This window comes from Cherax quadricarinatus, chromosome 80 (genome assembly GCF_038502225.1).
Source record: "Cherax quadricarinatus isolate ZL_2023a chromosome 80, ASM3850222v1, whole genome shotgun sequence".
Taxonomy (NCBI): Eukaryota; Metazoa; Arthropoda; class Malacostraca; order Decapoda; family Parastacidae; genus Cherax; species Cherax quadricarinatus.
Window position 1 is genome coordinate 303,355 of NC_091371.1, and position 27,864 is coordinate 331,218.

At 45.2% G+C, this 27,864-nt stretch overlaps 1 protein-coding gene across 2 annotated transcripts in view; it reads left to right on the forward strand.

Annotated features, from left to right (window-relative positions):
- LOC128702287 (galactosylgalactosylxylosylprotein 3-beta-glucuronosyltransferase P) overlaps positions 1 to 27,864 on the forward strand; it is a 264,425-nt gene that overhangs the window by 10,851 nt on the left and 225,710 nt on the right. Inside the window, exon 1 of one of the 2 annotated variants that reach the window (XM_070102065.1) lies at positions 26,565 to 27,103. The exons of the other annotated variant lie outside the window; for it this stretch is intronic. Within the exon in view, the coding sequence (XP_069958166.1) occupies positions 26,580 to 27,103 (524 nt within the window). The 5' untranslated portion in view covers positions 26,565 to 26,579. Of the gene's footprint in view, positions 1 to 26,564; positions 27,104 to 27,864 lie in introns of those variants that run through there. 2 annotated transcript variants of the gene reach the window in all.

A 27,864-nucleotide genomic window follows, 5' to 3' on the forward strand; every position in this document is an offset into this window, starting at 1 on the left:
TGTTGTTGGTCGGGCGTGTTGTTGGTAGGACGTGTTGCTGGTCGGAGATGTTGCTGGTCGGTGTTGCTGGTCGGAGGTGTTGCTGGTCGGTGGTGTTGCTGGCCGGAAGTGTTCCTGGTCGGAGGTGTTGCTGGTCGGAGATGTTGCTGGTCGAACGAGTTGCTGGTCGGACGTGTTGCTGGTCGAACGTATTGCTGGTCGGACGTGTTGCTGGTCGGTGGTGTTGCTGGTCGGAGGTGTTGCTGGTCGAAGGTGTTACTGGTCGAACGTGTTGCTGGTCGGAGGTGTTGCTGGTTGGAGGTGTTGCTGGTCGAACGTGTTGCTGGAAGGACGTGTTGCTGGCCGAATGTGTTGTTGGTCGGAGGTGTTGCTGGTCGGAGGCGTTGCTGGTCGGAGGTGTTGCTGGTCGGAGGTGTTGCTGGTCGGAGGTATTGTTGGACGGACGTGTTGTTGGTCGGAGATGTTGCTGGTCGGAGGCGTTGCTGGTCGGAGGTGTTGCTGGTAGAATGTGTTGCTGATCGGAGGTGTTGCTGGTCGGAGGTGTTGCTGGTCGGAGGTGTTGCTGGTCGGAGGTGTTGCTGGTCGAATGTGTTGCTGGTCGGAGGTGTTGCTGGTCGGAGATGTTGCTGGTCGGACGTGTTGCTGGTCGGAGGTGTTGCTGGTCGAATGTGTTGCTAATCGGAGGTATTGCTGGTCGGAGGTATTGTTGGTCGGACGTGTTGTTGGTCGGAGGTGTTGCTGGTCGGAGGCGTTGCTGGTAGGAGGTGTTGCTGGACGAATGTGTTGCTGATCGGAGGTGTTGCTGGGTGGAGGTGTTGCTGGTCGAATGTGTTGCTGATCGGAGGTGTTGCTGGTCGGAGATGTTGTTGGTCGAATGTGTTGCTGATCGGAGGTGTTGCTGGTCGGACGTGTTGCTGGTCGGAGGTGCTGTTGGTCGGAGGCGTTGCTTGTCGGAGGTGTTGCTGGTCGGAGATGTTGCTAATCGGAGGTGTTGCTGGTCGGAAGTGTTGCTGGTTGGAGGTGTTGCTGGACGGAGGTGTTGCTAGTCGAACGTGTTGCTGATCGGAGGTGTTGCTGGTCGAAGGTGTTGCTGGTCGTACGTGTTGCTGGTCGGAGGTGTTGCTGGTCGGAGGCGTTGCTGGTCGGAGGTGTTGCTGGTCGGAGGTGTTGCTGGTCGGAGGTGTTGATGGTCGGAGGTGTTGCTGGTCGAAGGTATTGTTTGTCGGACGCGTTCTTGGTCGGAGGTGTTGCGGGTAGGAGGCAATGCTGGTCGGAGGTGTTGCTGGTCGGAGGTGTTGTTGGTCGAAAGTGTTGCTCGTCGGAGGTGTTACTGGTCGGAGGTGTTGCTGTTCGGAGGTGTTGCTGGTCGAATGTGTTGCTGATCGGAGGTGTTGCTGGTCGGAGGTGTTGCTGGCCGGAGGTGTTCCTGGTCGAACGTGCTGCTGATCGGACATGTTGCTGGTCGGAGGTGTTGCTGGTCGGACGTGTTGCTGGACGGAGGTGTTGCTAGTCGAACGTGTTGCTGATCGGAGGTGTTGCTGGTCGAAGGTGTTGCTGGTCGTACGTGTTGCTGGTCGGAGGTGTTGCTGGTCGGAGGCGTTGCTGGTCGGAGGTGTTGCTGGTCGGAGGTGTTGCTGGTCGGAGGTGTTGCTGGTCGGAGGTGTTGCTGGTCAAAGGTATTGTTTGTCGGACGTGTTCTTGGTCGGAGGTGTTGCAGGTAGGAGGCAATGCTGGTCGGAGGTGTTGCTGGTCGGAGGTGTTGTTGGTCGAAAGTGTTGCTCGTCGGAGGTGTTACTGGTCGGAGGTGTTGCTGTTCGGAGGTGTTGCTGGTCGAATGTGTTGCTGATCGGAGGTGTTGCTGGTCGGAGGTGTTGCTGGTCGGTGTTGCTGGTCGGAGGTGTTGCTGGTCGGTGGTGTTGCTGGTCGGAGGTGTTGCTGGTCGAAGGTGTTACTGGTCGAACGTGTTGCTGGTCGGAGATGTTGCTGGTTGGAGGTGTTGCTGGTCGAACGTGTTGCTGGTCGGACGTGTTGCTGGCCGAACGTGTTGTTGGTCGGAGGTGTTGCTGGTCGGAGGCGTTGCTGGTCGGAGGTGTTGCTGGTCGGAGGTGTTGCTGGTCGGAGGTATTGTTGGACGGACGTGTTGTTGCTCGGAGGTGTTGCTGGTCGGAGGCGTTGCTGGTCGGAGGTGTTGCTGGTAGAATGTGTTGCTGATCGGAGGTGTTGCTGGTCGGAGGTGTTGCTGGTCGGAGGTGTTGCTGGACGAATGCGTTGCTGATCGGAGGTGTTGCTGGGTGGAGGTGTTGCTGGTCGAATGTGTTGCTGATCGGAGGTGTTGCTGGTCGGAGGTGTTGTTGGTCGAATGTGTTGCTAATCGGAGGTGTTGCTGGTCGAACGTGTTGCTGGTCGGAGGTGCTGCTGGTCGGAGGCGTTGCTTGTCGGAGGTGTTGCTGGTCGGAGATGTTGCTGGTCGGAGGTGTTGCTGGTCGGAAGTGTTGCTGGTTGGAGGTGTTGCTGGTCGGAGGTGTTGCTGGTCGAAGGTGTTGCTGGTCGGAAGAGTTGATGGTTGGATGTCTTGCTGGTCGGAGGTGTTGCTGGTCGGAGGTGTTGCTGGTCGAACGTGCTGCTGATCGGAGATGTTGCTGGTCGGAGGTGTTGCTTGTCGGACGTGTTGCTGGTCGGAGGAGTTGCTGGTCGAACGTGTTGCTGGTCGGACGTGTTGCTGGTCTGAGGTGTTGCTGGTCGGAGGTGTTGCTGGTCGGACGTGTTGCTGATCGGACGTGTTGCTGGTCTGAGGTGTTGCTGGTCGGAGGTGTTGCTGGTCGGACGTGTTGCTGGTCGGACGTGTTGCTGGTCGGAGGTGTTACTGGTCGGAGGTGTTACTGGTCGAATGTGTTGCTGATCAGAGGTGTTACTGGTCGGAGGTGTTGCTGGTCGGAAGTGTTGCTGGTCGGAGGTGTTGCTGGTCGAACGTGTTGCTGGTCAGAAGTGTTGCTGGTCGGAGGTGTTGCTGGTTGGACGTCTTGCTGGTCGGAGGTGTTGCTGGACGGAGGTGTTGCTATTCGAACGTGTTGTTGGCTCGACGTGTTGTTGGTCGGTGTTGCTGGTCGAAGGCGTTGCAGGTCGGAGGTGTTACTGGTCGGAGGTGTTGCTGGTAGGAGATGTTGCTGGTCGGAGGTGTTGCTGGTCGGGAGTGTTGCTGGTTGGAGGTGTTCCTGGTCGGAGATGTTGCTGGTCGGAGGTGTTGCTGGTCGGAAGTGTTGATGGTCGGAGGTGTTGCTGGTCGGAGGTGTTGCTGGTCGAAAGTGTTGCTAGTCGGAGGTGTTACTGGTCGGAGGTGTTGCTGGTCGGAGGTGTTGCTGGTCGGAGGTGTTGCTGGTCGGGGTGTTTCTGGTTGGACGTCTTGCTGGTCGGAGGTGTTGCTGGACGGAGGTGTTGCTAGTCGAACGTGTTGCTGATCGGAGATGTTGCTGGTCGGAGGTGTTGCTGGTCGTACGTGATGCTGGTCGGAGGTGTTGCTGGTCGGAGGCGTTGCTGGTCGAAGGTGTTGCTGGTCGGAGGTGTTGCTGGTCGAAGGTATTGTTTGTCGGACGTGTTCTTGATCGGAGGTGTTGCTGGTAGGAGGCAATGCTGGTCGGAGGTGTTGCTGGTCGGAGGTGTTGTTGGTCGAAAGTGTTGCTAGTCAGAGGTGTTACTGGTCGGAGGTGTTGCTGTTTGGAGGTGTTGCTTGTCGAATGTGTTGCTGATCGGAGGTGTTGCTGGTCGGAGGTGTTGCTGGTCGGAGGTGTTCCTGGTCGGAGGTGTTGCTGGTCGAATGTGTTGCTGATCGGAGGTGTTGCTGGTCGGAGGTGTTGCTGTTCGGAGGTGTTGCTGGTCGGAGGTGTTGCTGGTCGGAGGAGTTGCTGGTCGGAGGTGTAGCTGGTCGGAGGTGTTGCTGATCGGACGTGTTGCTGATCGGACGTTTTGCTGGACGGAGGTGTTGCTGGTCGGAGCTGTTGCTGGTCGGAGGTGTTGCTGGTCGAACGTGTTGCTGGTCGGACGTGTTGCTGGTCTGAGGTGTTGCTGGTCGGAGGTGTTGCTGGTCGGACTTGTTGCTGATCGGACGTTTTGCTGGTCGGAGGTGTTGCTGGTCGGAGGTGTTGCTGGTTGGAGGTGTTGCTGGTCGGAGGTGTTGCCGGTCGGAGGTGTTTCAGGTCGAAGGTGTTGCTGGTCGGACGTGTTGCTGGTCGGACGTGTTGCTGGTCGGAGGTGTTACTGGTCGGAGGTGTTGCTGGTCGAACGTGTTGCTGGTCATAGGTGTTGCTGGTTGGAGGTGTTGCTGGTCGAAAGTGTTGCTAGTCGGAGGTGTTACTGGTCGGAGGTGTTACTGGTCGGAGGTGTTGCTGGTCGGAGGTGTTGCTGGTCGGAGGTGTTGTTAGTCGAAGGTGTTGCTGGTCGGAGGTGTTCTTGGTCGGAGGTATTGTTGGTCGGAAGTGTTGCTGGTCGGAGGTGTTGCTGGTCGGAGGCGTTGCTGGTCGGAGGTGTTGCTGGTCGAATGTGTTGCTGATCGGATGTGTTGCTGGTCGGAGGTGTTGCTGGTCGGAGGTGTTCCTGGTCGGAGGTGTTGCTGGTCGAATGTGTTGCTGATCGGAGGTGCTGCTGGTCGGAGGTGTTGTTGGTCGGACGTGTTGCTGGTCGAAGGTGTTGCTGGTCGAATGTGTTGCTGTTCGGAGGTGTTGCTGGTAGGAGGTATTGTTGGTCGGACGTGTTGTTGGTCGGAGGTGTTGCTGGTCGGAGGTGTTGCTGGTCGAATGTGTTGCTGATCGGAGGTGTTGCTGGTCGGAGGTGTTGCTAATCGGAGGTGTTGCTGGTCGTAGGTGTTGTGGTGGAATGTGTTGCTGATCGGAGGTGTTGCTGGCCGGAGGTGTTGCTGGTCGGACGTGTTGCTGGTCGGAGGTGTCGCTGGTCGGAGGTGTTGCTGGTCGGAGGTGTTGCTGGTCGGAGGTGTTGCTGGTCGGAGGTGTTGCTGGTCGGAGGTGTTGCTGGTCGGAGGTGTTGCTGGTTGGAGGTGTTGCTGGTCGGAGGTATTGTTTGTCGGACGTATTCTTGGTCGGAGGTGTTGCTGGTCGGAGGCGTTGCTGGTCGCAGGTGTTGCTGGTCAGAGGTGTTGCTGTTCGGAGGTGTTGTTGGTTGGAGGTGTTGCTGGTCGGAGGTGTTGCTGGTCGGAGGTGTTGCTGGTCGGAGGTGTTGCTGGTGGAAGGTATTGTTTGTCGGACGTGTTCTTGGTCGGAGGTGTTGCTGGTAGGAGGCAATGCTGGTCGGAGGTGTTGCTGGTCGGAGGTGTTGTTGGTCGAAAGTGTTGCTCGTCGGAGGTGTTACTGGTCGGAGGTGTTGCTGTTCGGAGGTGTTGCTGGTCGAATGTGTTGCTGATCGGAGGTGTTGCTGGTCGGAGGTGTTGCTGGTCGGAGGTGTTCCTGGTCGAACGTGCTGCTGATCGGAAATGTTGCTGGTCGGAGGTGTTGCTGGTCGGACGTGTTGCTGGACGGAGGTGTTGCTAGTCGAACGTGTTGCTGATCGGAGGTGTTGCTGGTCGAAGGTGTTGCTGGTCGTACGTGTTGCTGGTCGGAGGTGTTGCTGGTCGGAGGCGTTGCTGGTCGGAGGTGTTGCTGGTCGGAGGTGTTGCTGGTCGGAGGTGTTGCTGGTCGGAGGTGTTGCTGGTCGGAGGTGTTGCTGGTCAAAGGTATTGTTTGTCGGACGTGTTCTTGGTCGGAGGTGTTGCTGGTAGGAGGCAATGCTGGTCGGAGGTGTTGCTGGTCGGAGGTGTTGTTGGTCGAATGTGTTGCTCGTCGGAGGTGTTACTGGTCGGAGGTGTTGCTGTTCGGAGGTGTTGCTGGTCGAATGTGTTGCTGATCGGAGGTGTTGCTGGTCGGAGGTGTTGCTGGTCGGAGGTGTTCCTGGTCGGAGGTGTTGCTGGTCGGTGTTGCTGGTCGGAGGTGTTGCTGGTCGGTGGTGTTGCTGGCCGGAAGAGTTGCTGGTCGGAGGTGTTGCTGGTCGGAGGTGCTGCTGGTCGAACGAGTTGCTGGTCGGACGTGTTGCTGGTCGAACGTGTTGCTGGTCGGACGTGTTGCTAGTCGGTGGTGTTGCTGGTCGGAGGTGTTGCTGGTCGAAGGTGTTACTGGTCGAACGTGTTGCTGGTCGGAGATGTTGCTGGTTGGAGGTGTTGCTGGTCGAACGTGTTGCTGGTCGGACGTGTTGCTGGCCGAACGTGTTGTTGGTCGGAGGTGTTGCTGGTCGGAGGCGTTGCTGGTCGGAGGTGTTGCTGGTCGGAGGTGTTGCTGGTCGGAGGTATTGTTGGACGGACGTGTTGTTGGTCGGAGGTGTTGCTGGTCGGAGGCGTTGCTGGTCGGAGGTGTTGCTGGTAGAATGTGTTGCTGATCGGAGGTGTTGCTGGTCGGAGGTGTTGCTGGTCGGAGGTGTTGCTGGACGAATGAGTTGCTGATCGAGGGTGTTGCTGGGTGGAGGTGTTGCTGGTCGAATGTGTTGCTGATCGGAGGTGTTGCTGGTCGGAGGTGTTGTTGGTCGAATGTGTTGCTAATCGGAGGTGTAGCTGGTCGGACGTGTTGCTGGTCGGAGGTGCTGCTGGTCGGAGGCGTTGCTTGTCGGAGGTGTTGCTGGTCGGAGATGTTGCTGGTCGGAGGTGTTGCTGGTCGGAAGTGTTGCTGGTTGGAGGTGTTGCTGGTCGGAGGTATTGTTTGTCGGACGTGTTCTTGGTCGGAGGTGTTGCTGTTAGGAGGCGTTGCTGGTCGGAGGTGTTGCTGGTCGGAGGTGTTGCTGGTCGGAGGTGTTGCTGGTCGGAGGTGTTGCTGATCGGAGGTGTTGCTGGTCGGAGGTGTTGCTGGTCGGAGGTGTTGCTGGTCGAGGGGTTGCTGGTCGAACGTGTTGCTGATCGGAGGTGTTGCTGGTCGGAGGTGTTGCTGGTCGGAGTTGTTGCTGGTCGGTGGTGTTGCTGGTCGAACGTGTTGCTGGTCTGAGGTGTTGCTGGTCGGAGGTGTTGCTGGTCGGACGTGTTGCTGATCGGACGTTTTGCTGGTCGGAGGTGTTGCTGGTTGGAGGTGTTGCTGGTTGGAGGTGTTGCTGGTTGGAGGTGTTGCTGGTCGGAGGTGTTTCTGGTCGGAGGTGTTGCTGGTCGGACGTGTTGCTGGTCGGACGTGTTGCTGGTCGGAGGTGTTACTGGTCGGAGGTGTTGCTGGTCGAACGTGTTGCTGATCTTAGGTGTTGCTGGTTGGAGGTGTTGCTGGTCGAAAGTGATGCTGGTCGGAGGTGTTGCTTGTCGAACGTGTTCCTGGTCGTTAGTGTTGTTGGTCGGAGGTGTTGCTGGTCGGAGGTGTTGCTGGCCGGAGGCGTTGCTGGTCGGAGGTGTTACTGGTCGGAGGTGTTGTTGGTTCGACGTGTTGTTCGTCGGAGGTGTTGCTGGTCGGAGGCGTTGCTAGTCGGAGGTGTTGCTGGTCGGAGGTGTTGCTGGTCGGAGGTATTGTTGGTCGGACGTGTTGTTGGTCGGAGGTGTTTCTGGTCGGAGGCGTTGCTGGTCGGAGGTGTTGCTGGTCGGAGGTGTTGCTGGTCGGAAGTGTTGCTGGTCGGAGGTGTTACTGGTCGGAGGTGTTGCTGGTCGGAGGTGTTGCTGGTCGGAGGTGTTGTTGGTCGGAGGTGTTTCTGGTCGGAGGCGTTGCTGGTCGGAGGTGTTGCTGGTCGGAGGTGTTGCTGGTCGGAAGTGTTGCTGGTCGGAGGTGTTACTGGTCGGAGGTGTTGCTGGTCGGAGGTGTTGCTGGTCGGAGGTATTGTTGGTCGGACGTGTTGTTGGTCGGAGGTGTTTCTGGTCGGAGGCGTTCCTGGTCGGAGGTGTTGCTGGTCGGAGGTGTTGCTGGTCGGAAGTGTTGCTGGTCGGAGGTGTTGCTGGTCGGAGGTGTTGCTGGTCGAACGTGTTGCTGGTCGGGCGTGTTGCTGGTCTGAGGTGTTGCTGGTCGGAGGTGTTGCTGGTTGGACGTGTTGCTGATCGGACGTTTTGCTGGTCGGATGTGTTGCTGGTCGGAGGTGTTGCTGGTTGGAGGTGTTGCTGGTCGGAGGTGTTGCTGGTCGGAGGTGTTTCTGGTCGGAGGTGTTGCTGGTCGGACGTGTTGCTGGTCGGACGTGTTGCTGGTCGGAGGTGTTACTGGTCGGAGGTGTTGCTGGTCAAACGTGTTGCTGATCATAGGTGTTGCTGGTTGGAGGTGTTGCTGGTCGAAAGTGATGCTGGTCGGAGGTGTTGCTGGTCGAACGTGTTGCTGGTCGTAAGTGTTGCTGGTCTGAGGTGTTGCTGGTCGGAGGTGTTGCTGGTCGTAGGCGTTGCTGGTCGGAGGTGTTGCTGGTCGAAGGTGTTGTTGGTTCGACGAGTTGTTCGTTGGAGGTGTTGCTGGTCGGAGGCGTTGCTGGTCGGAAGTGTTGCTGGTCGGAGGTGTTGCTGGTCGGAGGTGTTGCTGGTTGGAGGTGTTGCTGGTCGGAGATATTGTTGGTCGGACGTGTTATTGGTCGGAGGTGTTGCTGGTCGGAGGCGTTGCTGGTCGGAGGTGTTGCTGGTCGGAGGTGTTGCTGGTCGGAAGTGTTGCTGGTCGGAGGTGTTACTGGCCGGAGGTGTTGCTGGTCGGAGGTGTTGCTGGTCGGAGGTGTTGCTGGTCGGAGGTGTTGCTGGTTGGACGTGTTGCAGGTCGGAGGTGCTGCTGATCGGAGGTGTTGCTGGTGGAACGTGTTGCGGATCGGAGGTGTTGCTGGTCGAACGTGTTGCTGGTCGGAGGTGTTGCTGGTCTGAGGTGTTGCTGGTCGGAGGTGTTGCTGGTCGGACGTATTGCTGGTCGGACGTGTTGCTGGTCGAACGTGTTGCTGGTCGGAGGTGTTGCTGGTCGGACGTGTTGCTGGTCGGACGTGTTACTGGTCGGATGTGTTGCTGGTCGAACCTGTTGCTGGTCGAACGTGTTGCTGGTCGGAGGTATTGCTGGTCGGAGGTGTTGCTGGTCGGAGGTGTTTCTGGTCGGACGTGTTGCTGGTCGGACGTGTTGCTGGTCGAGCGTGTTGCTGGTCGGACGTGTTGCTGGTTGGAGGTGTTGCTGGTCGGAGGTGTTGCTGGTCGGACGTGTTGCTGGTCGGACGTGTTGCTGGTCGGAGGTGTTGCTGGTCGGACGTGTTGCTGGTCGGACGTGTTGCTGGTCGGACGTGTTGCTTGTCGGAGGTATTACTGGTCGGAGGTGTTGCTGGTCGGAGGTTTTGCTGGTTGGAGGTGTTGCTGGTCGGAATTGTTGCTGGTCGGACATGTTGCTGGTCGGACGTGTTGCTGGTCGGACGTGTTACTGGTCGGACGTGTTGCTGGTCGGACGTGTTGCTGGTCGGAGGTGTTGCTGGTCGGAGGTGTTGATGGTCGGAGGTGTTGCTGGTTGGACGTCTTGCTGGTCGGAGGTGTTGCTGGTCGGACGTTTTGCTGGTCGGACGTGTTACTTTCGTCTGGAGGCTATTTCCTTGCCCCTGAGTGTTTATCATAGTTCTGTTCGGAGGTGTTGCTGGTCGGAGGTGTTGCTGGTTGGACGTGTTGCTGGTCGGAGGTGCTGCTGATCGGAGGTGTTGCTGGTGGAACGTGTTGCGGATCGGAGGTGTTGCTGGTCGAACGTGTTGCTGGTCGAAGGTGTTGCTGGTCTGAGGTGTTGCTGGTCGGAGGTGTTGCTGGTCGGACGTATTGCTGGTCGGACGTGTTGCTGGTCGAACGTGTTGCTGGTCGGAGGTGTTGCTGGTCGGACGTGTTGCTGGTCGGACGTGTTACTGGTCGGATGTGTTGCTGGTCGAACCTGTTGCTGGTCGAACGTGTTGCTGGTCGGAGGTATTGCTGGTCGGAGGTGTTGCTGGTCGGAGGTGTTGCTGGTCGGACGTGTTGCTGGTCGGACGTGTTGCTGGTCGAGCGTGTTGCTGGTCGGACGTGTTGCTGGTTGGAGGTGTTGCTGGTCGGAGGTGTTGCTGGTCGGACGTGTTGCTGGTCGGACGTGTTGCTGGTCGGAGGTGTTGCTGGTCGGACGTGTTGCTGGTCGGACGTGTTGCTGGTCGGACGTGTTGCTTGTCGGAGGTATTACTGGTCGGAGGTGTTGCTGGTCGGAGGTGTTGCTGGTCGGAGGTGTTGCTGGTCGGAATTGTTGCTGGTCGGACATGTTGCTGGTCGGACGTGTTGCTGGTCGGAAGTGTTACTGGTCGGACGTGTTGCTGGTCGGACGTGTTGCTGGTCGGAGGTGTTGCTGGTCGGACGTGTTGCTGGTCGGAGGTGTTGCTGGTCGGAGGTGTTGATGGTCGGAGGTGTTGCTGGTCGGACGTGTTGCTGGTCGGAGGTGTTGCTGGTCGGAGGTGTTGCTGGTCGGAGGTGTTGATGGTTGGACGTCTTGCTGGTCGGACGTGTTGCTGGTCGGACGTGTTGCTGGTCGGACGTGTTACTTTCGTCTGGAGGCTATTTCCTTGCCCTTGAGTGTTTATCATAGTTCTGTGTATCATTGCACATCTCTGATGGTGTGTCATAAAGTGTACTGTTACTGTGAATTTATTTCTCTATAATCGTGTTCCGAACATATTTACCAGTCTTTTTATTATTGTTTTTTGTGACTTGACGTGGTGTTGGAGTGTAAGTAACAGCAATGAAGGGATTCAGGGAAACCGGTTAACCGGATTTAAGTCCTGGAGGTGGGAAGTACAGTGCCAGCATCCTGAAGGAGAGGTGTTGATATATGTAGTTATTTAACTGTAGTGTTGGTGCGCCTCTGGCAAGACAGTGATGGAGTGAATAATGATGAAAGTGTTCCTTCTTTATCGGGTTATCCTTCCTCGGTGGGAAACGGCCGATGTGGTAATGAAAAAAATAATGAAATAGTGAAATATTTTAATTATTTACCTAATACGCAAAATATTTTCGTACATAATATTTTATCGGGAATGAGGCAACGTCCGTTTTGTGCAAAATTTAATTCTGTTTTTTTAAGACATCTCATAAGATAAATTTTGATCAAGTTTCGCTTTTATTTAGAGCAGGTTGCATGCCTCTTTATTTTTCAAGTTATTTTCTCAAATGCTTTGAAAAATATATTACTGCTACCCACTTATAGTAGATGCAAAATGATGGATATTTCTGAAATATACCTTTAAATACTTGCTTAAACATATCACTGCTTTCTTACAAGCAGGTTGTTGTGTTCTATAAGAACAGGTGTTGTCATAGTGTTGTCAGTTAGATATATGTATTCTAGCATTTATATTGTGGTCTCTGTAAGTATATTAATAATTATTGGGCTGCCCGTCCATAGCTCCTGCTCAAAATGACTTTATGTAATCGGTTATTGTTTACAAATTCAATAGCTATATCATAAGTACTTTATATTAAGCTAAGTACTCTGTTACAAGCTAAGTACTTTATTACAAGCTAAGTACTCTGTTACAAGCTAAGTACTTTATTACAAGCTATGTACTCTGTTACAAGCTAAGTACTTTATTACAAGCTAAGTACTCTGTTACAAGCTAAGTACTTTATTACAAGCTAAGTACTCTGTTACAAGCTAAGAACTTTATTACAAGCTAAGTACTCTGTTACAAGCTAAGTACTTTATTACATGCTAAGTACTCTGTTACAAGCTAAGTACTTTATTACAAGCTAAGTACTCTGTTACAAGCTAAGTACTTTATTACATGCTAAGTACTCTGTTACAAGCTAAGTACTTTATTACAAGCTAAGTACTCTGTTACAAGCTAAGTACTTTATTACAAGCTATGTACTCTGTTACAAGCTAAGTACTTTATTACAAGCTAAGTACTCTGTTACAAGCTAAGTACTTTATTACAAGCTAAGTACTCTGTTATAAGCTAAGTACTTTATTACAAGCTATGTACTCTGTTATAAGCTAAGTACTTTATTACAAGCTAAGTACTCTGTTACAAGCTAAGTACTTTATTACAAGCTAAGTACTCTGTTACAAGCTAAGTACTTTATTACAAGCTAAGTACTCTGTTACAAGCTAAGTACTTTATTACAAGCTAAGTACTCTGTTACAAGCTAAGTACTTTATTACAAGTTAAGTACTCTGTTACAAGCTAAGTACTTTATTACAAGCTAAGTACTTTATTACAAGCTAAGTACTTTATTACAAGCTAAGTACTTTATTACAAGCTAAGTACTTTATTACAAGCTAAGTACTTTATTACAAGCTAAGTACTTTATTACAAGCTAAGTACTCTGTTACAAGCTAAGTACTTTATTACAAGCTAAGTACTCTGTTACAAGCTAAGTACTTTATTACAAGCTAAGTACTTTATTACAAGCTAAGTACTTTATTACAAGCTAAGTACTTTATTACAAGCTAAGTACTTTATTACAAGCTAAGTACTTTATTACAAGCTAAGTACTTTATTACAAGCTAAGTACTCTGTTACAAGCTAAGTACTTTATTACAAGCTAAGTACTCTGTTACAAGCTAAGTACTTTATTACAAGCTAAGTACTTTATTACAAGCTAAGTACTTTATTACAAGCTAAGTACTTTATTACAAGCTAAGTACTCTGTTACAAGCTAAGTACTCTGTTACAAGCTAAGTACTCTGTTACAAGCTAAGTACTCTGTTACAAGCTAAGTACTCTGTTACAAGCTAAGTACTCTGTTACAAGCTAAGTACTCTGTTATAAGCTAAGTACTTTACTACACTCTGTACCTTTGATCAATAATAATTTTCTATTTTTTAATCTTTCTCATCTGTAAAACATAATTATCAAGTTTAATATATTTCGTATCTCTTCATTAACACTTACTGTATATTTTTATTTTTTTATTTTTGTTCTTGAAAACGATTTTGGGTGTAATGATAACTAGAAAAAGTTTGGGTTACAAAAGTCATAACCAATTAGACGTAAGGTTATTTAACTATGAACAGCCGAAAAAGGAATTGTACAGTGACATTTTATTTTGTGTATGTAGTGTGAGGTGTGGGTGTATAGTATAGTGTATTGTATAAGGTGTGGGTGTATAGTATAGTGTATTGTATAAGGTGTGGGTGTATAGTATAGTGTATTGTATAAGGTGTGGGTGTATAGTATAGTGTATTGTATAAGGTGTGGGTGTATAGTATAGTGTATTGTATATTCTTGAAATAAAGCGTATTGACTGATTGACTAAATCCACCACCCCAGTCTTCTCTATCTTCTCTTTATGTTTATGGATCTTCTCTGCCTTTTCGCATTTGTGAATTTACAATAGTCCAGGTTGAGCCACAACGTCTTCTTGCTTCTTTTTCAATTGTGAAGATATTTTATGAGTTGCTCTAGTCACGTTATTTAATCGTCTTCTATTCTCCAGTTTCCATGAATTCCGTCCGAGAAAGGGTTTACCTTAAATGTGACTAATGTACACGGTGTCTGGCATAGTTGTGGTAATCCTGGACAAAGAATCAAGGGGCCACGGCTGCTAATGTACACGGTATCTGGCATAGTTGTGGTAATCCTGGACAGAGAATCAAGGGGCCAAGGCTGCTAATGTACACGGTATCTGGCATAGTTGTGGTAATCCTGGACAGAGAATCAAGGGGCCAAGGCTGCTAATGTACACGGTATCTGGCATAGTTGTGGTAATCCTGGGCAGAGAATCAAGGGGCCACGGCTGCTAATGTACACGGTATCTGGCATAGTTGTGGTAATCCTGGGCAGAGAATCAAGGGGCCAAGGCTGCTAATGTACACGGTATCTGGCATAGTTGTGGTAATCCTGGGCGGAGAATCAAGGGACCACGGCTGCTCAAATCCACTTGGCAGCCAGACACTGTGGATCATGTTTTGTATTTAGACAACAAAGAAGTAGAGAGAAAGCATGATCCACAGTGTCTGGCTGCCAAGTGGATTTGAGCAGCTGGTTCGCAAATTCATCCTCTATGTGAGATGGTGACAAGGAAAAATGAATCTGCAATTTCAGATGTGATCCTTGCTTGTGTTAATGCAGTTTAACACCAGTGTATTCTAAGTAGATAAATTAGACACATGTGCAACTCTTGGGTATCTTTATTGAGAAAACGTTTCGCCACACAGTGGCTTCATCAGTCCATACAAAGGAGAATCTTGAAGAATAGGAGGAGAATGAGGTAATCAGTCCCTCAACCTTGAGTCGATGTGGTCAGTCCATCAATCTTGAATAGAATACGGCATACGTGCTGAGAAGGAGCTTATAAACCGTTGGCAGGAGAGGTGCAGCAGTCAGAGGCAGTGTAACACTTGTTCAATGTTGAAGTAGGTCGTGCCCAAGAATTAGGCAAGCGTATTCTAAGTAGTTTGAGTATTTCACTTTCATTGTTTAGTCCTCTGAATATGGCGTACTCGGCAAGAGTTGGGTGAGTACCACTTATAGATCCTGTAATATATTCTGTTGGGAGAATGGGTACGCTATTATTTTCTCCTTTCTAAATCATTATTTACAATTAGGTTGAGTGATGAATGGTTTGAAAAACCGACAAGTTGAAGATTGAGACACTTATGCAACATATGGGAATCTTTATTCAGGAAACGTTTCGCCACACAGTGGCTTCATCAGTCCAATACAAAGTAGAAAGGCGTAAGGAGTGGAGGAGTTTGAGGTAATCAGTCCCTCAGCCTGGAGTCGATGTGTTCAGTCCATCAATCTTGTAGAATGTGAAGCCACTTTGTGGCGAAACGTTTCCTGAATAAAGATTCCCATATGTTGCATAAGTGTCTCAATCTTCAATTAGGTTGAGTGCTTGATTCAACCTGATTACAACAGATAATACAATAACGAAGCTCCAATCAACTAGTGATCCCTTATGGATCACTCTTTGATTTGGTTGAGAAATGGAAAAAGTGAAGGGAATCCTTGGCAGTACAGTGGAACCTCGGCTTGCAAGTGCCCCATCATACGAGTTTTTCAGGATATGACTGCAACATAAATAGTACTGTTTATTTCCGTAAATTGTGGGTGCTGGTGTTTGTCGATGATTGTGAAGACAGTGGAGAGTTATGATGTGGTCCTACTGGGCTTAGCTGGACGGTAGATGTTCTGGTACTGAAGTTGATGGTGGTACTGGAGTGTGTATAAATTTTGTAATGGATTTCTGTTCTATTTTACCCTGCAACTGATGGTAAGGCATCAGCTGCTCTAGACACCGTTTCAGGGTCAGTCAGTTAAGTCAGTAAGTTATTCAGTCAAGTCACTCAGTTCTTGATGAATTATTGTTAAGATTATCCAGAGCACTCGCTGTAAAGAGCCCGTGTAGTATCCGGGGACACGCAAGGCGCCTTGCTTTCAGTGTAGTTAAATGGCAGCTTCCAGTTGATTCTCAGTCTGTAGGATTCGGTCGACACACTGACTGAAGACCATATTGAACCTGATTTAGTATCTCCTCACAGGTATCTTAGCACTGTTTGCCTACACAGTCTTCAGTGCTTGCTGGACGTAAACAAGAATTACAACTTTACCATCACTGTCCTCTTACGTTGGAAAAAGTACTCTAAAACCTGTACCTTGAAGCGAACCTTCTTGATTTTTATTTTACCAGTAACGAGATCTTTCAGCAGTCTTATATACAGCTTATGTACTCAGAAAACGCAGTATAGATGGCGCTATAGTCAAATGCTTAATGAATGTACTTCAAAGTTGTTCTTTTTGTGAACTGTCAAAAACCTTTCCTTTGTCTCAACAGAGAATAGTACCGATTTCGAAGCCCCGTCAAGCAAATCAGGTGATATTTTTACATATATTTTAACCTGCGAAAACGGAATTTTAAATGTGTATTCATACGGCTCACGCTGCCATCTGCATTAAGAGTTCTAAGCCCATGAAGCTGCTCATCCTCCTTAATGCAAAATATAAAAATTTTCCTCTTCTTGTGCTGGCTTTTTTGACGTTATTTCAGCTACGTTATTTTTCTTTCTTATTATTTCTCATTCTCTTCTTTCAACTTTTCCTTTTTTTGAATTTCCCATCAGACGGCTTGTGCCCCTGGGACCGATAGTTGGTGAACTACTCAACAATTATATATTTTTAAAGTGCAGTACCTTTTGAAATTTTCTGTTTTGTAAATGCATTGCCGTTGTTGTGGAATGATCTGTATAGTTTGATAAATCTACAGCTCTATCGCTAGCGCATTCATCTCACGCACTGAGGTCCGGAGTTCAAATCCCCGGGACAGCTGGAAAACATTAGGACGTGTTTCTCTGAGACACCTGTTGTCCATGTTCACCCATCAGTATAAAATGGGTACCTGGGTGTTAGTGGACTGGTGTGGGTCGCATCCTGGGACAAAACTGACCTAATTTGCGGGAAATGCTCAGCATAGCAAGAGACTTTCTATATAGTAGTATGTCATTGATGTCAACTATGGTCTGTATACCTTGTGCATGTACGAACTTGTAGAAATAAACATACTTTTTCTTCATTCCTTTGATGCTAGTATGTTGATAGATAATGGTGTCTGCTCCATGATATTTGCATAAAAAACAATTGACACATCGGCCGTCTCCCACCAAGTTAATGTGACCCTTCCCCCCCAAAAAAAAATAGAAAATAGAATGTGCATTCACCATTAATCAAGCAGGAGACCGTAGATACAATAAATCAAATAACCCCCTTAACAGCAACGTCCCCACACCACTTTGAGGGTGCAGGTACTGTTGCTACCACCTCCAGGACTCAATTCCTTCCTTACAAGATTTTTGCGAATCCCTTCACAAATTCTGCCTTGCTTACACTCAGCCATAAACAAGGGTTGTCTTCCTTCAACCCAGTGTAACATCCTCACATGCCTGCTGGATGCTCGGATCTCCAGCACTCAAGTCTCCTGTACCTTTTACTCCACCATAAGCCTATTGCTGTATTGTATAAGAAATCAAAGGAAACTAATATTCGTTTTCCTTACTATACCAGTGATGCAAGATCATGCAGTAGCAGTTAGTTGTATTATCATACAGACTATACCAGTGATGCAAGATCATACAGTAGTGGTTAGTTGTATTATCATACAGACTATACCAGTGATGCAAGATCATGCAGTAGCGGTTAGTTGTATTATCATACAGACTATACCAGTGATGCAAGATCATGCAGTAGTGGTTAGTTGTATTATCATACAGACTATATCAGTGATGTAAGATCATGCGGTAGTGGTTAGTTGTATTATCATACAGACTATATCAGTGATGTAAGATCATGCGGTAGTGGTTAGTTGTATTATCATACTATATCAGTGATGTAAGATCATGCGGTAGTGGTTAGTTGTATTATCATACAGACTATATCAGTGATATAAGATCATGCAGTAGTGGTTAGTTGTTTTATCATACAGACTATACCAGTGATGTAAGATCATGCAGTAGTGGTTAGTTGTATTATCATACTATATCAGTGATGTATGATCATGCAGTAGTGGTTAGTTGCATTATCATACAGACTATACCAGAGATGTAAGATCATGCGGTAGTGGTTAGTTGTATTATCATACAGACTATACCAGAGATGTAAGATCATGCGGTAGTGGTTAGTTGTATTATCATACAGACTATACCAGTGATGTAAGATCATGCAGTAGTGGTTAGTTGTATTATCATACAGACTATGTCAGTGATGTAAGATCATGCGGTAGTGGTTAGTTGTATTATCATACAGACTATACCAATGATGTAAGATCATGCAGTAGTGATTAGTTGTATTATCATACAGACTATATCAGTGATGTAAGATCATGCAGTAGTGGTTAGTTGTATTATCATACAGACTATACCAATGATGTAAGATCATGCAGTAGTGGTTAGTTGTATTATCATACTATATCAGTGATGTAAGATCATGCGGTAGTGGTTAGTTGTATTATCATACAGACTATACCAGTGATGTAAGATCATGCGGTAGTGGTTAGTTGTATTATCATACAGACTATACCAATGATGTAAGATCATGCGGTAGTGGTTAGTTGTATTATCATACAGACTATATCAGTGATGTAAGATCATGCGGTAGTGGTTAGTTGTATTATCATACAGACTATACCAATGATGTAAGATCATGCGGTAGTGGTTAGTTGTATTATCATACAGACTATACCAGTGATGTAAGATCATGCAGTAGTGGTTAGTTGTATTATCATACAGACTATGTCAGTGATGTAAGATCATGCGGTAGTGGTTAGTTGTATTATCATACAGACTATACCAATGATGTAAGATCATGCAGTAGTGATTAGTTGTATTATCATACAGACTATATCAGTGATGTAAGATCATGCGGTAGTGGTTAGTTGTATTATCATACTATATCAGTGATGTAAGATCATGCAGTAGTGGTTAGTTGTATTATCATACAGACTATGTCAGTGATGTAAGATCATGCGGTAGTGGTTAGTTGTATTATCATACAGACTATGTCAGTGATGTAAGATCATGCGGTAGTGGTTAGTTGTATTATCATACAGACTATACCAGTGATGTAAGATCATGCGGTAGTGGTTAGTTGTATTATCATACTATATCAGTGATTTAAGATCATGCGGTAGTGGTAGTATTATCATAAGTCGCTTCTTTATCTGTTATTCATGTTTAAGAAATCTAAATATTAGGTAATATATTCTAAAATAATCACCTATGAGCTGCGCCAGAGATATTTTTACTTAAAAGTTTGTTCCATTTCTAACCCTTAAACTGTCCAAACGTAGATCTACGTTTTTTAACATTTGAAATTATGTAAAAAAACGTAGATCTATTTCTGAAGCACTACGCATGTGAATGTAGATCTGTGTTTCGACAGTTAATTTTTATCATTAGACAGAGTCACTGATCTCCAGTATAAAATTCAAGTATACTCCAGGTATACTCCAGGTATAGCTATAAATAATGTGAAAACAACATATATTGCTTTCGATTTGCTTATCTCCAGGATCTAACAATGATTAACTGTTGTGGAAAATACTGTATATATTTTCTGGAAATACGGTAATTTATAGGTAAATATATGCCCTATATTGTATTTTTAAAAGAAGTATGTTATCGAAAAAAAGAAGAGACACTCGCCATCTTGGTTTTGAATTTTGTACAAACGTTGGTGTAATGGGAAGAATTTTTCGTGCTCTAGAGGTTAAAATTGTGTTGACACCTCTCAAATAGGAGGTGAAATTGGTGGATGTGCATTCCTGCATAACTTGAGATATCAGACGACTGGACAAGACAGCTCCAGGAACCTCAGATAAGCTCTCTAGATTTGTGTATAATTCTGGCCAGCATTATTTTCATAGATTTAGAGTGAGGTTTTCTGAGTATGATACACATTAATCTCCAGTCAAATTGGTGAGTGATATTAAGATATATTTTCCTTCTGTTATGTAATTGTGTATATATATAACCATTTATTATTTTTAATATACCGTCCACAAATTTATATATTTACCAGTATTCGTGGTGTATGTATATTTCATTTAATTAATAGGTCCAGAGCAACTTGTGGTTATGACAGTGGTAGGTATCGAAGGGGGACATTGTTTGCGACCTAGGTGTCCCAAATTCCTACTTGTCTATGTAACATTGATAAATAATAATTACCTTTGTTATCATTTACTGTTATGTACATAATTAGTTACATTCAGATAAATGCAATTTTCCACATTTAATTTGCCCGTTGGTCCTTCTTGAACCGGAGGTAATTAGTGAAGTCATTAATTAGTTAATTACTTAATAATTATATGTGAAATGACAGAAGGAGGTGGATGTTAAGTTCACAAATTTACTTAATGTGTAGTGGATTATAATTATTACAATATTAATTTTGATAAGATAAGTCAAGTGTGGCTAAAGATTATATTAATGTGTATAAGTGTATGTGTAAGTGTATATTAATTTTGCTATGCCAAATTCTGGCAAGGATTTATTAATTTGTGTAATATTAATTTTGATGAGCCAAGTTTGTATTAATGTACATTTAAAATTTATATAATTTTCTTGCACATGTAATTGCTGAGCTCAAGTAGCTGGGATTTATTCAAAGGTAAGTTGTACTATTTACCCTTATAAAGTGCATAATTTAGTACATAATCAGTGTTATTAAGTTGAATTTAATACATTGCATCATGGCTGAAAATGAGGAAATTAATATAGAAGCCAAACATATGGAATATAGAGTAAAGAAAGCATCAATACAGGCTAGAAAAGTTCATGTAACCAAGGCATATAATAAGTGCTTGGAATTAATGAATCAAGAAACTGTGAATACTGATGATTTAAAATTGTATTTAGATGCTTTAGGTAATAGATATGATTCATACAAATTATATTACAACAAATATAAAGAAGATTTGTTAGTAAACAGTGTAGATGAGACTGAAGTAGATCTCATGATTAATCAGTATTATGAATTAGAGGAAAAGATTCTTTCTTGTAAAAGTCAGGCCTTGAATAAATTAAAATGTGTAAACCAGGCAGTTGGTCAGTCTGCTCCAACAAATAATATGTCTTTGACAAAACTCCCAGAACTATGTTTACCTGTATTTAATCCTGGTGAAAATTGGGAGGAATTTTGGTCAATTTTTAAAGCAGCTGTGCATGACAGGAGTGACCTAGCCTGTGTAACTAAAATTATTTTACCTCAAGGGACAGGTAAGAGGAGATGCTCACATACTCATACAAGCCTTTCCCAATGTAAATGACTCTTACAAGGAAGCAGTTGACTTGTTGAAGGTCACTTATGGTAATATAAAACAAAGTAGGTTGGATCTAGTGAATATCATTGTTAATTTAAAATCTCCAGATGACACTTACGAAGGTTTACAGCAATTTAGAATTAAACTGGAGAGCACTCTCAAAACTTTAGGTAATAAATATAATCTGAAGGAATCAGACTGGTTATTGAGTGCCATGGTACAGAATAAATTAAGCTGTAAAACACTTGAATGGCTCTTGAATAAATATCACAAAGGTTATTTTGGTCTGGAGGAAATAAGACTCGGTCTACAAGAATTAATTGTTCAGTTGCAGACCAGCCAACCAACTCATTTTAAAGATGCAACATATAATAACTCTGAGGTATCTGTCAAGTTTCACAAAGGGAAAAATTATCTCAATGTTAATAATCAAAATTCATTTCCTAAAAATAGTTGCATAGGTGCATATCAATTAGCAGAAATCAGAAATAATGATTCTCCACAAGGTAAGAAGAATAAGTACCCTCCTAAGAGTAGCCCAGTTAATAAGAAACTAGTTAAAGAAAAGAGAGATTGTCTCTTCTGCAAGGTACTCATTTTTCTAAGAATTGCAATGCATACAAATAATGGAATAATAAAGTTGAAAGATTGGAGGAACTTGACAGATGTATCAGGTGTTTAGGTAATCACAATGTAAAGGATTGTTATGCCAAATTAAACTTCTGTTATCAATGTCACAAAGGAAGACACCATATAGTCATTTGTAAGGGTCTATATGATAATGTTGATAATAATGTTAATGTTGACAATCCTGACACAACAGTAGCTAATGTAAAAATTGCTGCTAATCTTAATAATGATGGTTTTGCTGAAGTAGCCTTACCTGTGTTACAGGTAAAAATTGATGATAAAAGGCATAAATAAAAAAATGTAACTGCATTATTGGACCAGGGATCCCAACGTACGTTCATAAAACGTAAATGTCTTGATGGTATGAAAGTACAGATGGGAGATCCCACAACTTTAAAATTATCTGGTTTTCTCTCAGATAAAAGAGCTCAATTGTATGACACTGTTTATGTAACTGTCAGGTTGGGCAATGAGAAAAAACGTGTTAATGCAGTAATTGTAGATAGACTTCCAGAGAAAATATCTACAGTAGGACTTAGTAAAGCTACAGAAAGACTCTCACATAATGTAAATTTAGCACCTTCTGGTGTAAGTGATGATTCTGTAGGCCCAATAAATATTTTGATAGGTAGTGACTATTATGCCTCCTTTGTAAAGGGTATGGTAAAGAAATGTGGTGTCACCCTTTTGAAGACTGCAGGAGGCCATGTAATGTATGGTAGGATTCCTCGTAATAATAATTCATGACTAGAGGAAACTACAAATACCATAACTGTGTGTCTTACTCATGAAATCGTACCCCAGTATAATTCTTCCATAGAGGATGGTGTTGAGCCAGTGCATAAATTGTGAGAATTATACAGAATTGGAATAAATGTAAATGAAGAAAGTCCAGACGATTCTTTTACTCAGGAGCAATACCTGAGAGATGTAAAATTTGAATCTGGACATTACTGGGTACGACTTCCGTGGAGACTGAACCATCCAGAATTGCCCACTAATTACAGAATGGCATATGGACAGTTTAAGGCTCAGCTCCGCGAACTGAGTAAGACACCAGAATTGTTAACTGCCTATAATGATATAATTGATGAGCAGTTAATTAATAAATTTATAGACAAGGTACCTCCTGAGAAAGCCAAAATTTATTTGCCCCATCACGGAGTGAAGAAGGATTCTAAGACCACTCCTTTGAGGATTGTGTTTAATTGTAGTGCCAGGAGTAACAAAAATGTACCTAGTTTAAATGACTGTTTGATGACAGGTCCGTCGTTGACGGAAAAATTAGGAGATATCTTACTAAATTTCCGAGTGAAGCACTATGCCTTTACGGCTGACATAAGCAAAGCTTTCCTAAGAGTGGGTTTACAAGAGGCTGACCGGGACTGTACCAGCTTCTTATGGCCTGAGAATCCTAGCGACCCACTTAGCCCTCTGAAAACCTTTCGCTTTAGGAGCGTATTATTTGGTGCTACATCCAGTCCATTCCTACTTCAAGCGACGATAAATGCACACTTTAAATGTATGAAAGTCCATTGAGTAAAGTAATGAGCAAACAATTTTATGTGGACAATTTCCTGGGTGTGACGTCAACTGAAGAGGAACTGTTAATGACCTATGGAGAGGCTAATGAAATAATGCAAAGTGCAAATATGCCTCTGAGGGAATGGAATAGTAATTCGTCCAAATTAAAGGACAAAACAAGTAAAGATTACCCTGGAGATGAAGTGCCAATATGTAGTAATGTATTGGGATTAACTTGGGATACTGAGAGAGATTTGTTAATGTTAAAACCTAATAATTACAGTATGCCCAGTAAATTAACTATGAGAGTTTTGCTTGCTGAAGTTTCCAAATGTTTTGATCTATTAGGTTTAGTGTCACCCCTTACTATAAGAGGGAAATTATTAATTCAGGAAGCATGGAAACTTAAATGTGCTTGGGATGAAATTCTACCTGAGGAATTCATTAACAGGTGGGATGAATTAATTGGTGATTATGAGAAAATTCCAATGTTGGAGTTCCCACGCCAGGTGGCCAATCCAGATGGAAAAAATGTACTCCACGTTTTTTGTGATGCTTCAAAATTGGCATATGGAGCAGTTGCTTACCTTCAATGTAATAGTGTTATTTCTCTTGTTATGTCTAAGGCTAAAGTGTCTCCAATTAAATCACGTACCTTGCTTCAGTTGGAATTAACAGCCATTTATGTAGGTGTCAAATTAGCTAATTATATAAGAAATAAGTTGCAGGAGATAAATATTAGCCACACTGTAATTTGGTCTGATAATGAGGTATCCTTATAATGGATTCGTAATGGAAACAGTAAAATTGTGTACGTACAAAACGTAGAGTCGCTGAAATTAATCAGATGCAAGAGAAGTATAATAGTTTGGGTCAGCAAGTGTTAACATTTAATCAAATACCTGGTGAGGAGAATCCAGCTGATTTCTTGTCTCGAGGTTCACCTTATGCTAAATTTGTAAATGCTGTATCATGGTTTAAAGGACCGAGCTGGTTGGTAAATAAAGCTAATTGGCCTGTACAAAAGGCGTATATTGCTCCTGTTGAAATTACTGTGACCACCGCTCCAATAGTTCGTCCTCACTTAGCCATTGATATAAACAGGTATTCTTCTTTACCCAAACTAATCAATGTAACTAAGTTGGTGTTTAAATTTCTAAACAAGATGAATATTTCATATAAGTTTTCACATCCTCTTGAATATTGGATAAAGAGGGTACAGGAGGAAATCTATGGAAATGAGATTAAATTGATAATGGAAAGAAAAATTGTGAAAGGTTCCATAATAGAGAAATTGGGGCTGTATTTAGAGAACAATGTAATTAGGTGCTGAATTGGGTGATTATGCTAAACACCCTATCTTACTGCCCAAAACTCATCATCTAACAAATTTGATTGTTCTAAATGCCCATAAAAATGTAATGCATTGTGGGGTACAAGATACCTTAACTTGTATTAGGGAAACTTTCTGGATTCCACAAGGACGGCAAAGTGTAAAAAGGGTGATTAAATTTTGTGTAATATGTCGCCGTGTGGATGCCAGATCCTATATGTACCCAGGTCCTCCACCATTGCCAAAGGAGTGTGTACAATTAGTGAAACCATTTGATGTAACAGGTGTAGACTATAGTGGTCCAATAATTTTAACAGGTACGTCAAATGGTGTTCCACTGAAAGTGTATGTTTGTTTGTTCACCTGTACTGCTACTAGGGCAGTTCATTTAGAAGTGGCTCAGGACTTGTCTGCAGAACAGTTTATACAGCTGTTTCAAAAATTTGCAGCTAGGAGATCCTGTCCGAGATTGATGATTTCGGATAATGCCACAAATTTTGTAGCAGGTGCTCAACACTTGATAGAATTAAATAATAGTAATGATGTTCAATCTCTGTTAACCCAGCGAGGGTGTACCTGGAAATTTATTACTCCTAGAGCCCCTTGGCAGGGGGGGCTGTACGAAAGACTGATAGGCACAGTGAAGAGGGGTCTCTGCAAAGTACTACACCGGAAGAGAATTAATTTGGAAGAATTCCATGCAGTGTTAGTGGAGGCAGAAAATCGTATAAATAATAGGCCTCTCTCTCGTACATGAGTGATACACCTGATGCAGATGTATTAACACCTTCTCACCTAATATGTGGAAAGAAATTGGAAGCTGCCCCTGTCTATAGAGATAATCCGGAAGAAAGTGATGAAGATTACAATGATGCGGCAGTGTTGTGGGATAAATTTAAAATGTTAAATAAAGTAATTGATCATTGGTCTAATGTGTGGTGTAAGGAATATCTTCTTACACTACGTGAACACTTTTATGGTACGACAGAGGCAGTAAATCGACAGAACATTCAGGCCCGGTGGCCTGGTGGCTAAAGCTCCCGCTTCACACACGGAGGGCCCGGGTTCGATTCCCGGCGGGTGGAAACATTTCGACACGTTTCCTTACACCTGTTGTCCTGTTCACCTAGCAGCAAATAGGTACCTGGGTGTTAGTCGACTGGTGTGGGTCGCATCCTGGGGGACAAGATTAAGGACCCCAATGGAAATAAGTTAGACAGTCCTCGATGACGCACTGACTTTCTTGGGTTATCCTGGGTGGCTAACCCTCCGGGGTTAAAAATCCGAACGAAATCTTATCTTATCTTATCTTACCAGGTGACATTGTGTTGATTGATACTGAACAACATCGAACATTGTAGCCTTTGGGCAAAGCATTGACATTGTACCCAGATGCACAAGGTGTTGTCAGGAATGTCAAAGCGTTGTGTCGTGGCCAGGAAAGTTTACACACAATTAATAAATTGATTCCCTTGGAATTAGGTGTTCAATCAAACGTAAATGAAAATCTGAGGGAAAGTGACACGAGTGATATGGAAGATAACGCTGACCAAGTGATGCTGGAAAATGAAATCGTAGTAAGACCTACTAGGAGAACAGCCACTCAAGCCAGAACCGGCTGGAATCGTCTCCTAAAGGAAGGAGTAATTTGAGTCATTTAGCAACGAACTCTGGCCAGCCGCAGTGTGGAAAATACTGTATATATTTTCTGGAAATACGGTAATTTATAGGTAAATAGATGCCCTATATTGTACTTTTAAAAGAAGTATTTTATCGAAAAAAGAAGAGACACTCGCCATCTTGGTTTTGAATTTTGTACAAACGTTGGTGTAATGGGAAGAATTTTTCGTGCTCTAGAGGTTAAAATTGTGTTGACACCTCTCAAATAGGAGGCGAAATTGGTGGATGTGCATTCCTGCATAACTTGAGATATCAGACGACTGGACAAGACAGCTCCAGGAACCTCAGATAAGCTCTCTAGATTTGTGTGTAATTCTGGCCAGCATTATTTTCATAGATTTAGTTAGAGTGAGGTTTTCTGAGTATGATACACATTAATCTCCAGTCAAATTGGTGAGTGATATTAAGATATATTTTCCTTCTCTTATGTAATTGTGTATATATATAACCATTTATTATTTTTAATATACAGTCCACAAATTTATATATTTACCAGTATTCCTGGTGTATGTATATTTCATTTAATTAATAGGTCCAGAGCAACTTGTGGTTATGACAGTGGTAGGTATCGAAGGGGGACATTTTTTGCGACCTAGGTGTCCCAAATTCCTACTTGTCTATGTAACATTGATAAATAATAATTACCTTTGTTATCATTTACTGTTATGTACATAATTAGTTACATTCAGATAAATGCAATTTTCCACAACTGTAGTTTTGTTTATAATGAAGTTGATTTGTTTAAAACAATCAAGAAAATTATACACAAAAAGTGTCGATAAGCGACCAGTCTCGGATAACACCAGGAAGGGACACGATAAGATAAAGGTGGACGTAAGTCTATGTTGGTTACCAGCACTGTTCTCCCAGCTGCTGCCTCGAACACTGTTCTCCCAGCTACTCTCGAGCACTGTTCTCCCAGCTGCTGCCTCGAGCACTGTTCTCCCAGCTGCTGCCTCGAGCATTGTTCTCCCAGCTGCTGTCTCGAGCACTGTTCTTCCAGCTGCTGTCTCGAGCACTGGTCTCCCAGCTACTCTCGAGCACTGTTCTCCCAGCTGCTGTCTCGAGCACTGGTCTCCCAGCTACTCTCGAGCACTGGTCTCCCAGCTGCTGTCTCGAGCACTGGTCTCCCAGCTACTCTCGAGCACTGGTCTCCCAGCTACTCTCGAGCACTGGTCTCCCAGCTACTCTCGAGCACTGGTCTCCCAGCTACTGTCTCCTCGTAACCATCTCCACACACCAGCTACCATGTGAGTCAAGATTTAAATTCTTTCTATAGTTTAAAGTAACATCCCAAATAAGAACATTTTTCTTAGATCCTAAATGAAGCGTGTATTATATAAGAAAATTACATACATAACATAAGAAAGAAGGAACACTGCAACAGGCCTACTGACCCATGCGAAGCAGGTCCATGCCACCCCCCTGGCCTAGAACAATGACCACCTATGTTGTTGTTGAAGGTTTGCCGGTACTTCCGACCCGGGTCTTCTCCAGATGGCGACCCGGAGGTGGCCTCCCGGGCTGGGGGTGTCGTTCATCTTCTTCTGTATTCTTTCTTGGGGCCCTTCGGTTGGAGGGTGATTTCTTCTTCTGTCTTGCGGTGACTCCCCAAGTGGGAAGTGTCTTCTCGTTTAGCATCTTCAGCAGCATAGGAGGGCGGAGGCAGCAATTACAGGGTTTAGCAGGCAACAAAGTGCTGGGGAAACTTGTCTTCACGATTGATCATTGACAGTCCTGCTAGGTGAGGGTACCGTCTTCGACAGCCCCATTCTGGAGAGTCCTGAATTTCTTCCTTGTGGTGTAGTCGAGTGCCACAAAGCGGTGACTTTTTGAGAGTAGGTTGATCAGGGATTCAGTGGTGAATGATCGAGTTGAGTCGCAGGTGAACTTGACTGTCCCGTTGTGGAGACGTTGAATAATTTCTGGAGTGTACATTGCGTTCTCATTCTGGTTGGTTGTGTAGAAGTATACACCAGGTAAGCACTGGACTTCTTGTGAAGGAGTGGCG